General features: G+C 42.3%; 1 protein-coding gene across 3 annotated transcripts in view; it reads left to right on the plus strand.

The window, feature by feature from the left end:
* Nucleotides 1-13,368, plus strand: part of ADCY1 (adenylate cyclase 1) — a 165,566-nt gene that overhangs the window by 111,606 nt on the left and 40,592 nt on the right. For all 3 annotated transcript variants that reach the window (XM_037493224.2, XM_054695670.1, XM_054695677.1), the window contains 3 exons: nucleotides 8,152-8,346; nucleotides 8,548-8,645; nucleotides 9,611-9,695. In XM_037493224.2, the coding sequence (XP_037349121.1) occupies nucleotides 8,152-8,346; nucleotides 8,548-8,645; nucleotides 9,611-9,695 (378 nt within the window). The remainder of the gene's footprint in view (nucleotides 1-8,151; nucleotides 8,347-8,547; nucleotides 8,646-9,610; nucleotides 9,696-13,368) is intronic.

Here is a 13,368-nt window from a genome sequence, read left to right on the forward strand (position 1 = left end):
TTTTTCCCCATACAATTGCAGCCCCCCCATTCTGACCCCAATCCCTCCCTCCCACCCCCGTCCCACCTAAAAGTGTCATCTGGTTCGTAGTTTTTTGTTGATTTTTTTTTGAATTTTTCACTTTTTTATAGTTATTTCGTTTTTCCTGGTCCCTTATTTAAGTTTTTCTAGATTTCCTGCTATGAGTGAGACCATCCGGTATTTTTCTTTTCTTTTGGCTTATTTCGCTGAGCATGATCCCTTCCAGAGTGCCATCCATGTTGCTGCAAATTGCATGTGTTTATCTTTTTTGAATGCTGAGTAATATTCCATGGTATATATGGTACCACATCTTCTTGATCCAGTCATCTATTTTGGGCATTTGGGTTGTTTCCAAAGCTTAGCTATTGTAAACAGTGCTGCTATAAACATAGGGGTGCAGGTGTTCTTTGGAATGATGTTTCTGTGTCCTTTGGTAAATACCTAGGAGTGGAATTGCTGGATCATATGGAAGCTCTATGTTTAGTAGGTCCAGAAATCTCCACACAGCTCTCCACAGTGGTTGGACCAGTTTGCACTCCCACCAACAGTGCAGAAGAGTTCCTTTTTCTCCACACCCTCGCCAACATTTGTTGTTGCTAGTTTTTTTAATATGTGCCATTCTCACTGGTGTAAGATGGTATCTCATAGTAGTTTTTGATTTGCATTTCCCTGATTACAAGTGATGTTGAACATTTTTTTCATGCCTGTTGGCCATTTGCATTTCCTCTTCAGAGAAGTTTTTCTTTTTAGCTCTTCTGCCCATTTTTTGACTGGATTCTTTTCTTTGTTGTTGTTAAGTCTCATCAGCTCTTGCAGATTTTTGTGATCAGTCCTTTATCATTAGTATTGGGTGCAAAAATGTTCTCCCAGTTGGTGGGGTTTCTCTTTGTTTTGTTATTGTCTCTTTTGCTATGCAGAAGCTCTTTAATTTGATGTAGTCCCAGCTGTTTATCTTCGCCTTCACTATCACTGCTTTGGGTGATGTGTCTGTAAAGATGTCTTTGATGTGCAAATCACGTAGTGTTTCGCCTATATTTCCTTCTATATATTTTATGGTTTCAGGTCTTATGTCTAGTTCTTTAATCCATTTTGAGTTGATTTTTGTGTATGGTGTGAGGTAGTGGTCAAGCTTCATTCTTTTGCATGTAGCGACCCAGTTTTCCAGCACATTTATTGAACAAACTTTCTTTGCTCCAATGCATAGTTCTTGCTCCTTTGTCAAAGATTAGTTGACCATAAATCTGTGGGTTTATTTCTGGATTTTCTATTCGATTCCATTGGTCTGTATGTCTGTTTCTTGTTCCAATACCATGCAGTTTTGATGATTATGGCTTTGTAGTAGAGTTTGAAGTCTGGGGAGTGTGATGCCTCCATTCCCTTCTTTTTTTTTCAGGAGAGCTTTGGCTATTCGGGTTTTTTGTGATTCTATATGAATTTCATCAATAATTGTTCTATTTCTTTGAAGAATGACATTGAAATTTTGATTGGAATAGCATTGAATCTGTATATTGCTTTTGGAAGGATGGCCATTTTAATAATGTTTATTCTTCCAATCCATGAGCAGGGGATGTCTTTCCATTTCTTTGTGTCTTCTTCTATTTCTTTTAACAGTGTTTTATAGTTTTCTTTGTATATGTCCTTTACCTCTTTTGTTAGATTTATTCCCAAATATTTGATTTTTTTTGTTTCAATAAAAAAGGGATGGTTTTTTTGATTTCTTCTTCTTCAGATTTATTGTTTGTGTATAGGAAGGCTACTGACTTTTGCGTGTTATTTTGTATCCTGCCACTTTACTGAACTGATAGATGAGTTGAATTAGTTTTTCTGTGGACTTTTTGGGGTTCTCTATGTATATTATCATATCATCTGCAAATAGTGATAGTTTGACTTCTTCTTTCCTATTTGGATTCCTTGGATGTCTTTCTCTTGTCTTATTGCTCTGGCTAGGACTTCCAGTATTATATTGAAAAGCAGTGGTGAGAGTGGACATCCTTGTCTTGTTCCAGATCTTAATGGAATTGCTTTCAGCTTTTCACCATTGAGAATGATACTGGCTGTTGGCTTGTCATAGATGGCCTTTATGATGTTGAGGTATGTTCCTTGTATCCCAAGAATTTCAAGGGCTTTTATCATGAATGGGTGTTGCACTTTGTCGAAAGCTTTCTCAGCATCTATTGATATTATCATATGGTTTTTATATTTCTTTTTGTTGATGTGTTGGATAACGTTGATTGATTTTCGGATGTTAAACCATCCTTGTGTCCCTGGAATGAATCCTACTTGGTCGTGGTGAATTATCTTATGGATGCATTGTTGGATTCTGATAGCTAAAATTTTATTGAGGATTTTTGCATCAGTGTTCATTAGGGAGATTGGCCTGTAGTTTTCCTTTTTTGTGTTGTCCTTGTTTGGTTTTGGTATTAGTGTAATGTTGGCTTCATAGAATGTGTTTGGTATTGTCCCTTCCTTCTCAATTTTTTGGAAGAGTTTGTGAAGGATAGGCACTAATTCGTCTCTGAATGTTTGGTAGAATTCATTTGTAAATCCATCAGGTCCTGGGCTTTGTTTTGGGAGGTTTTTGATTACCATTTCAATTTCGCTGCTTGTAATTGGTCTGTTTAGGTGTTCTATTTCTTCTTTATCTAGCTTTGGGTGATTGTAGAGTTGTAGGAATTTGTCCATCTCCTCTAGATTGTTAAACTTGTTTCCATATAACTGTTCATAGTAGTTACTGATTATTCTTTTGATTTCTGCTGTGTCCGTTGTGATTTCTCCTCTTTCATTGATGATCCTGTTTATTTGTGCTTTCTCCCTTTTTTCCTTTGTGAGCCTGGCTAGGGTTTGTCTATTTTATTGATTTTTTCAAAGAACCAGCTCTTGGTTTCATTGATCTTTTGGATTGTTTTTTTTTAGTTCAATTTCATTTATTTCTGCTTTTGTTTTTATTATTTCTTTTCTTCTACTGGTTTTGGGGTTTTTTGTTGTTCTTTTTCTAGATCTTTGAGCTTCGAGATTAGGTTGTTTCTTTGAGTTCTTTCTTGTTTCTTGATGTGAGCTTCTATTGCTATATATTTTCCTCTTATTACTGCTTTTGCTGCATCCCATACATTTAGGATATTGGTGTCCTCCTTGTCGTTCAATTCAAAGAATTTTTTAATTTCTTCTTTGATCTCCTCATTAGTCCAGTGGTCTTCCAGTAGTGTGGTTTTTAATCTCCATGAGGTAGGAAAGTTCCTTGCCTTCTTTTTATGGTTTATTTCTAGTTTGATGCCTTCATGGTCAGAAAAGATGGTTGATATGATTTCAATCTTGGTGTATCTGTTGATGCTGTCTTGTGCCCCAGTATGTGATCGATCCTGGAGAATGATCCTTGTGCACTTGAGATAAATGTGTACTCCGTTTTTTTTGGGTTTAGTGTTCTATAGATGTCTGTTAAGCCCAAATGCTCTAGGTCCTTATTTAGAGCTTTAGTTTCTTTACTTATTTTTGTCTTGTGTTGATCTCCATTGTTGATAGTGGTGTGTTGAAGTCTCCCACTACGTATGTGTTTTCTCTGATGTCTGTTTTCAGAGAGGACAACAGTTGTCTGATATATTTTGGTGCTCCTTCGTTTGGTGAGTATATGTTAATGAGTGTTATTTCTTCTTGAAGTATTGTCCCCTTGATCATAATGTAGTGACCATTGGGGTCTCTTTTTATCTTTTTGAGTTTGAAATCTGTTTTATCTGATATAAGTATAGCTGTTCCTGCTTTCTTTTTTGGTCCATTTGCTTGTAGGATTGTTTTCCATCCTTTAACTTTGAGCCTATTTTTATCTTTTGTAGCTAAATGTTTCCTGGAGACAGCAAAAGGTTGGGTTTTGTTTCTTAATCCAGGCTGCAACTCTGTGTCTTTTTATTGAAGAGTTTAGTCCATTTACATTTAGAGTTAATATTGATATGTTAGCATCTGTATTTGCCATTGTGTTTGTCTTTCCTTTGATTTTATTTATTTATTCTTTTAATAACTTTTTTTTTTTTTGGCCTTCTTTCATTGTTATTCGTCCCTCTGAGGTTCTGGCTTTAGGACTCCTTGTAGTATTTTTTGGAGTGGGGGTTTAGTTGCAATGAAATTCCGGAGTTTCTGTTTGTCTGGGAAGGTCCATATTCTTTCTTCAAAGAGAAAGGAGAGCTTTGCGGGATAGAGAATTCTTGGTTGGCATCTGTTTTCTTGGAGTCTGTTGACTATGTCCCTCCATTCTCTCCTTGCCCGTAGTGTTTCTTCGGAGAAGTCTGATGTCAGCCTGATTGGCTTTCCTTTGAATGTTATCTGTTTCTTCCCTCTTGCCAGCTTCATTATTTTTTCCTTGTCCTGGATTCTTGGGAGCTTTACTATTATGTGTCTTGCTGTATTTTTCCTTTCGTCGTGGAAGTTTGGTGTTCTTCTTGCTTCTTGTATATCAATTTTCAGCTCCTTCTTCACATTTGGGAAGTTCTCTTCAATTATCTCTTTGAATATTTTCTCTGTTCCTACATCTCTCTCCTCTCCTTCTGGTATTCCTATAACTCTTATATTTCCTTTCCTCATGGAGTCAGATAGTTCCCGAAGTCTTTCTTCGTTCTTTTCCTTCGTACTTCTCTTTCCTTTTCTGTTTTGGTTCTTTTTATTTCTGTGTCTTCAAGATTACTTATTCGTTCTTCCATTTCATCTATTCTGCTTTCATTGCTTTTCCCAGAATTCTTTAGTTCTTCCATTAATTCTTTGATCTCCTGCATTTCTTTTACTTCCTCTTTAGGGACTCAATTTCATTCTTCTGACCATTGTTTTCCCTCTCTAGGGACTCAATTTCATTCTTCTGATCGTTGATTATTTTTCCCTTATCATTGTTTTCCTTTATGACTTCTGTCAGTTTTTTAATCACGGCAATTTTAAATTCTCTTTCTGGAAGGCTCAGAAGTTCTTCCAAGTTACTGTCGTTGCAATCTGGGGGCTGCTTTTCTTTTTGTGGTGTGCTTTTTCCCTGGGGAGTTGCTAGGTTGCGTGTGGTTCTTCTCCTCCCTACTGTCTGTTTTCTAATTTGCCGTATGCGTTGGGACACTGTGTAGTTGGGACTGGCCGGCATCTTGGGTGAGCTTCTCTGCTCATCTCTGGTTCCTCCAGGAGTCATCTGTCAGTTTCAAGCAGTCTTTACTGGAGAAAGGTCCCTGTTCTAAAATGCCGATGTGGGGACACACTCCCCTGTGCGCCTGGTCTGCCCCGGCGGTGGGTTCCTGCTCCCCCTCTGGGCTTGGACTGCAGGCCAGAGGGGGTCTGGCGTGGGCGAACTTCCCCCGCTCACCTCTGGCTCCTGAGGAAGCCTTCTGCAGGTAGTCTTTACTGAAGAAATGTCCCTGTTCTAAGATGGTGATGTGGGACACACTCCCTGTGCGTCCGGTCTCAGGCACACTCTTCTGCGCGCCTGGTCTGCCCCGGCTGTGGGTGCTCGCTCCCCCTGTGGGCTCAGACTACTGGTCGGAAGGGGCCCGGCGTGGGCTAACTCCCCAGCTGGCCACTGGCTCCTCTAGGCGCCTCTGCTGGCTTCAAGTCGCTAGGTGGCGCCAGAGATCTCTCCTGGAGCCCTTGGGAGCTGATTTTCCACCCCGTGGGACAGGGAATAGAGCGGGAATGGTAGGGTAAACCTCAACGGCTTTGGGGTGCTGTGTCTGCCTTGTGCCCCACCATCATGGGGAACCCACGCCCCTAGTTTCGTGCCCCGGGTGTCAGTTCCAAAGCCCTCAGTTCCAGGACTCAGGCTGTAGCCCAGTTCAGTGGCGCGGGAATGGCGCCTTTTGAATCCCGCTCCCGTGCCTGGGCGCCTGGGCCTGCTCACTCAGTGAGGGCCTCCGCGCGTCTCCCCGCAAGCCTAGGTCGCAGGCGCAGGGACCTGGGCAGCTGCGATCTGGATCCGCGTTTGCTTTTCAACTGCACTGCTTTTCTGCGCGCGATCCCGATTCCGATCTGCACTTGGTTTTCCAGCGCGCTGCTGTTCCACGCAATCCTGACAGCGATCCGCGCCTGTTTTTCCAGCGCGCTGCCTTTTCCGCCCAAGCTTACCAGGAGCCCGGGGCTGTGTGCTGGTGCTGGTCTCCTCCCCGGGGGCGGGGTCTCTCTCTTAATGGCGCCCGGAGCCGTTCGCTCACCTCCGCGGCGGATCCTGCGGGGTTCTCCACAGCTCCCGTTCACGGGGTGTGGTGGCTGCAATAGTTCCTTTCCACTCACGGTCCCGCTTGCTGCGTCGTTTGTTCTTGTTGGCCGTTTTAGTTTGTTCTTTTCCTCCTCTCTGCCGGTCGGAGAGTGCCGCCTCTGTGGGTGGGGGAGGGGAGCAGGGTTCTGCGCTTCCCTCCCTTCTGGTCCTCTTTTATGGCCACTTTCTTCTTCGGGCAGTTTGCTGGCGTCACCTGTTTATCTTCCGTGTCCCAGTTCTCACTGGGACCTGCCGCTTTTCCTCCCTATTAACTTTTTTTAATGGGAGATCTTACTCGCAGCGTCTCCTCGCTGCCATGTTGCTCCGCCCCCCCTTTTTTTTTGATAAAGAATGAGCTATCCTAGTCTCATTACCTTTTCATTTAATATTTAGAATAATTTTGTCTACAAAAAAAATCTTTCTGGGATGTTGACTGGAAGTATGTTAAATCTTTGTGTGTCAAAATGGGGAACCTTGTCATCACTGAACCTTTTAATCCAAACCATGTTAAGTGTCTTTATTTATTGAGATCTTTGATTTCTTTAATCAGTGCTGTATAGTTGTGGGCATACAAGATTGATTTTTTTTTTTTTTTAGATTTATGTCTACTAGTCCATTTTTCTTAGTGATTGTGGATAGTACTATATTTTAATTTTGGTCTTCACATCCTCTGCTACTATAAAGAAATGCCACTGGATTTTTAATGTTGATATCATGTCCTGTGATCTTTAAAACACACTTGTTCATTCTAGGATTCTCCCCTTCCCTTTCTATGTAGATCATCATATCATCTGCAAATAGAGACAGCTTTCTTTCTGATTTGTTTGCCTTTCATTTCATTTTCTTACTTTATTGTACTGGCTGGAAGTTCTAGTTAGTCCTGTGTGAATAAGAGTATATCTGCCTTCATCCAGAGCTGGCAGGGAAGCATTCAGTCTTTCAGCAGTGAGTGTGGAGTACATATTCTACAGATGCTGTTTATCCAGTTGGGGAAGTCCCCATGGTTTTCTCACCATTCTTTGCATGAATGGGTATTGAATTTTGTCCAATGCTTTTCTGTATCAATTGATATGACCATGGGGTATGGTGGGTTACATTGAAATTGAAATATTTAACCAGTTTTGCAATCCTAAAAATGGTCATGTCATATATTTCTAGTTATATATTGCTGAATTCTGTTTGCTAATATTTTATGAAAGGTTTTGCATTTATATTCATGAGAGGTATTTCCTATAGTTTTCCTTTTTTTTTTTTTTTTTTGCTATCTTTAATTCTGATACCAGGATAATACTAACTTTGAAAAGTGTTGTCCCTCTTCTGTTTCCTGATAGAGAATGTGTAGAATTGGTGTTATTCTCTAAATGTCTGATAGAATTCTCAAGTGAAACTATTTGGAGAACACTTTCTCAGGAACTGTAAAGTTATGAATTCAAATTCTTTAGTTATTATAGGGCTATTCCCATTATCTTTCATTCTGGGTAAATTATAGTATGTGTGTCTCAAGGTCCATTGTAAACTTACTCTGCATTCTGAATTTGTTAGCGTCTTTTCTCTATTTTTCTTGGTCACTCTTGCTGTAGGTTTGCCAAACTTTATTGGTATTTTCAAAGAACCAGTGTTTGTATCACTGTTCTGTGCTGGACACTGACCCACCCATGGCACATGTGGGGCCCTGCAGCCCTCCTCACAGTACTACCACATAGGTGCCATGGCACCCCATTACAGAAGGGGGACCTGCACAGCAGTGGCACTGTAACTGGCTTGGGGATCTCCCTACCAGCTGGTGGTGAACCTACAATTACATCTCAGATCCCCAAGTGCAGCCTAACTCTGCAGAGGGCAGTGACGCAGAGTGGAGGGAGCATGAGTTCTTTTCTTCAGTAAATGGAGAATTTGATTATCTCCCTTTCTTTTCACAATGGCTGCAGCGGAGGGCATTGAGAACAACTTCAGAGAAACTCAGAAACCGCTCATCTTTCTCTACGAATGTTGTCTATACCACCCCGGGCACACGTGTTAACAGGTACATTGGCCGCCTCCTGGAAGCCCGCCAGACAGAGCTGGAGATGGCTGACCTGAACTTCTTCACTCTGAAGTATAAGCAAGCCGAGCGAGAGCGAAAGGTAGGTCATCCGTCTCAGTGACCAGAGATGCCGGGCCCCAGATGCAGCTACACTTGCTGGCCCTTCTCCTGGTCTGTGTGGGCATGGGCACTGTCCTTCTCCACCCATAATGGTTCTGAGCATCCTCGGTATCCCTGGGAAGACAGAGTCTGCATGTCTCCTGGAAGCTGGGCCACTGATGGTCAATTCTGTATCCCATAGTACCACCAGCTTCAGGACGAGTATTTCACCAGTGCCGTCGTGCTTGCCCTCATTCTGGCTGCCTTATTTGGCCTTGTCTACCTTCTCATAATCCCACAGTAAGTGTTGTCCTGTGTCCTGCCATAAGATGAAGTTATTGGGAATTTCTTTATATTCAAGTTTGACTCCCAAGGTTAGTCTCCTGTCATGCCCAGTGTTTGGGGATGCATGAGCCACGTACCACTTCTCCATTTATTCAAGTAACTAGTTGAGCAAGCCTTTATGCCAAGTTGTATGGGACTGGTACTCTTGATTTTCAATTTTTAATTTACTTACTTCTAAGACACTTGTATTATCCATGTCTTTGACCACGCACCAAAGACGTCATGATAGTTTCTGAGGGAAAAAACCTACAGCACACCTAATGGATACTTGGTTTCTAGGTGCATGGCATTTTTCAGAAATATTAAAATGAGGAAAAGTGACCCTTGAAAAGGAAGAAAACTGTGATTTTAATTTGGCAGGTTTTTTTTTTAATCAAAGAAGACCCCAGAAAACCTTCACTCTGTACCCCCCACCCTGCCAACATCCTTTCTTAATAAATTTCCTTATTGGAGTAATTCTCCTGAGAGATTCAAGAAAACACATAGAAACTGTCCTGTTCCCCCTCCCCCCACCCCCACCCAGACAATGTGAGCACACGGTGAGGGTCACTGCCTTGATGGACCTATATGGGATCAAACCTTTTCTAGGGAACCCCTTCCCAGACAAAGTACAGTAAAAGAGCAGAGTCCAGTGGCCACGTCGGTGCAACTTTAGTGCTTCTTGAGGAAGGCACCTCTAGGAAGTTCTCAGGACTGGGGATCCTGCAAGCTACAGGGGTAGAACTTGGGAGTGGACACGGGAAGAGAACCAGCTTAGGCAAGACCCCGGAGACTTGATGCTTCTTCCTGAGGTTCTGCTTCTTCCTGAGGGCTGGGTGACATGCTGGGTAGAGTGTGGGATGTGGGTTGATTCCCAGGCACCTTTAGGGCACGCTTCACCTTGCCCCAGCTCACAGTAACTGTATGTCTTCTATATCTAGGAGTCTGGCCCTCCTGCTTCTGTTGGTGTTCTGCATCTGTTTCCTGGTGACCTGTGTTCTGTACCTGCACATCACCCGGGTCCAGGTATGTACATGTACCTGTGTTTCACCTAATTCAGGAATACTCATGAGTGTATCCTATACCTGCATATCGAGAGAAGTGCATGTGTGTATGTGTTGTATACCTACACAACATGTGGGTTGGTATGTGCATGGCTGCTGCCTATTCTCCTAGCATGGCTAGTCAGGAAATGGAGGCATTTTGCCCCATGCTCTCCTGGAAGGTAGAACATGTTGTCTTCATAGTAGGAATGCATTTGAGCACCTCGTGTGCTAGGCACTGTTGGGAGTTCTGGGAGCCTGCCCAAGGATACAAGGAGTTGTGACTGAGAGTGATTAAATAAATGAACAGGAGATGTGATGCTTTTCTCCCAGTGTGGAGCTTCCCTCAGGTCAGGAGAGTATTGGTAGGTTGTGTGTTTGTGTCATGGATTGGGGCGTCCACACTAGCAAGGATTGTGTTCTGACTTGCTGGTCTACATGTTTGGGGCCACAGGGTGAGCTTGGCAGCCCTGCACATCATGATCAGGGGGAAGACTCAGTTTTTCCCAGTCCTACATTTCTTTCTCACATCCCAACCTTTGTCTCCAAATGTTTCTTTCCCTTCTATCTCCACTGTCATGACTGGCAGACCCAGTGTTAATTTTACTTGTTCTTGAAAACAGCCACTCTTAGAAAGGTTAAATCTAGTTTTATTTGTTTAACTTTACATCAGTAACTTTTTGACTTTTTAAAATAGAAATGCTATGCATTCAGACTGCATTTCTAGCTCTTTGATTTTCACGTGTCGAGTGGCATTTAGTGTGGTAAATTTTGAAATTTCCAACTTCAAATGAGATTACTGTATTCACATAATTTCAAATGAAGGTATGACAAATGGATGCTAATTTCTAAAGCCCATCATAGTTATCCCTAGTGTTGGGAATCCGTGTGCCCAGTGGGGACAGATAGCACGAGACATGCAGAAACATGAACTGGGAAAAATAGCAAATACTGAGACCTCATCAGTGTACCTAGCATGGGGCTGTCCCAGGATGGATTTTTTTCACTTGTAAGATTTCCATAAAGTTGACCAAAGAGGGCAGGGTGGCTGGTTACCTGCTTTCCTATATCAGAGAAATCAAGGCTCAGGAAGGCTAAGTGACTTTCGCACATGACTGTAAAGCAAAATCTGACCCAGACCTTCCGTTTCTAGAGATAGTATTCCAAATGAAAACACATGATTTCACCAAATACATATGTCCTCAGAATTCAGGAAATGGGTGCTGCCTGCCTGGAATCAGTTTCCTTTGCTGAAAATGCTAGAGATAGACCTGTTGGTGACATTAAACACAAGGTAGCCCAGATTTTGACATAGCACCTCCCGTGCACTGATATGGCCTACTCCTGCAGGGTTGGTCCAGCTGCACTAACCCCTTTCTGAAAGTTCACCCTCCCCTTCTCATGAGCCTGAACATTTTTCTAAGTTTGTGATTTTTGAAGTGAAAGGCTTTTTAGAGAGCTGCAGTTGGTCCATCTAATGCTATTGATTTTAGAGGATAGGAAGCACAAATAGGAGAGGGAGGAACTCCAAAGGCTGTCCATGGGGCAGGATAGATAGCTTAAGAGTCTGAGGCAAGAGATTGAAAAAAGACAAAATTGGCCAGCTTGATGCCAAGACCCAGGGCTACTGGCCATGAGCATTTCTGTGCAGGAACCAGAACTGAACCAGATTAGGTCAGTTGAAAGAGTGGTCAGCAATGTGTTGAACTGGCCGCTGGGCCTTTACAGATTCATGGTGCACTCACTCTGAGACTTCATCCCTCTGTTATTCATAAGAAAATTTCAGACCTTCTAGGAGAAAAGGATAACTTTTGTTTAAGGATCAAAGCAAAGAGCTGAGCCATGTACCTATGAGGAACTTGGCTAGAACTCATGTGTTTAGACCATTAGAAAAAGGTTTTCAACTCCCTAGTCCTCAGATGTGGGTACTGTGATGCTCAGATACTGGCCCCAGTGAACCTAGAGGTGAGCTGCAGGGCTGCTCTCATTCCTGGCCCTAGCCCCTGCCCAGACCCAGATGCTGCAATGCCTGGATCCTGGACCCAAGTAGACTTGGAGTGAATTTCTAGCACCACACCAAACCCCACAAGCACCAACTGCCATGCCCACCAACTGGTAAACACCCTAAACAGCGGAAAAGGAGGACCCACACACAACAAAGTTTCCTACTACAGAACAAACTGAAAGTAAATGATGGGGAGAAACAGAAATGCAAATGGCCAAGCAAGTCCTCAGGGGAACAGTAGATCATGGAGAGAAAACAAATATCCAGGACCAACTCACAAAGACATGGAAGAGCTTTTATTCCTATCAGATGCAGAAGTAAAAACTGCCATATTATTAAGAAAATCAAAGAATTGGAGCAATACAAAGAAAACTCTGTTTTTCATAGCATTCATTTCCTTTTTTGAGTTTTCCTGCATATCTCTAAACTGTCTGAGTTATGATCAAATTTGAACCTCTAAGTAAGAAAATAGTAGAAATTCAAAAAAGTGGAAAGGTAAGTGGAGGAGATGAAACATTCTTAGAAAGTCAAAGAAGTAGACTAAACTAATGCAAAAATAAATAAGTAAGATCAAAGAGTCAAATGGGGAAAAAATCAAAATAGAAAAAGAGAGATACAAAGCTAAAAAAATGAAGAAAGACTTGGAGAATTATCTGATGCCATGGGTATCTCAGAAAGAGAGAGATAAGGGAACTGGAAAATTATTTTAAAAAATAATGGAAGAAGGGCCTCCCCGGTGGTGCAGCGGTTGAGCGCTGGGCTGCAAAGCTGCCTGCAGCCTCTGCAGCGCCTGTTCAATCCCTGGCCAACGGGTGAGGGTCCCACATGGCGCACAGACCTCTCCTGCTGCCCGCTGCTCCCCTCAGCAGTGTATTTCTTAGTCAGTCTGCCTGTTCTGTTCCCCGCTCCGGCTCTGGTGAATTCTCTCACCCTCCCGCACTTCTGACTGTATGTACCCAGTGCTTGTATAAATAAATAAATCAATCTTAAAAAAAAAAAATAATGGAAGAAAACTTCACAAACTTGGAGAGGGAACTGAACATAAAAACACAGGAAGCTAACAGAACACCAGGTTACCTAACACCTAAGCAAAAAAAAAAAAAAAAAGACCTACAGTAAGAGATGTAGTAGATATAGGGGTCTTCCCTGGTGGCTCAAGGGGTTAAGATGCAACCTATGAAGCAATCTGAAGCCACTGCAGCACAAATTCGATCCCCAGTCAGGAAGCAACCCACATGGTGCAGCAGACCTCTCCTGACTCGCCCGCTGCTCCCCTCAGCAGTGTATTTCCATTGAGCTGCCTGTTCTGTTCCCCACTCTGTCTCTGGTGAATCCTCTTACCCCCCCCAACCCCCTCTGGCCTGTACCCCAGTTCTTGTATGCATGAATAAATAAATCTTTTTAAAAAAGATATATAGTAGATATAGTAGTAAAACTTCTGAGACCATGACAAAGAAAAATAATGAAATTGATAAAAAGGAAGAAACAAATGACCTATAAAGGAATCTTGACTAGGCTAACATCAGGCTTCTCTGAAGAAACACTATGGGCAAGAAGATATAGAATGAGTAATTCAAAATACTTCAAGATAAAAATTGCTAACCAAGAATACTCTATCCTGCAAAACTCTTCTTCACATATGTGAGAGAAA

The sequence above is a fragment of the Talpa occidentalis genome, unplaced genomic scaffold (assembly GCF_014898055.3).
Source record: "Talpa occidentalis isolate TD23 unplaced genomic scaffold, MPIMG_talOcc4v2.1 talOcc4.10, whole genome shotgun sequence".
Lineage (NCBI taxonomy): Eukaryota > Metazoa > Chordata > Mammalia > Eulipotyphla > Talpidae > Talpa > Talpa occidentalis.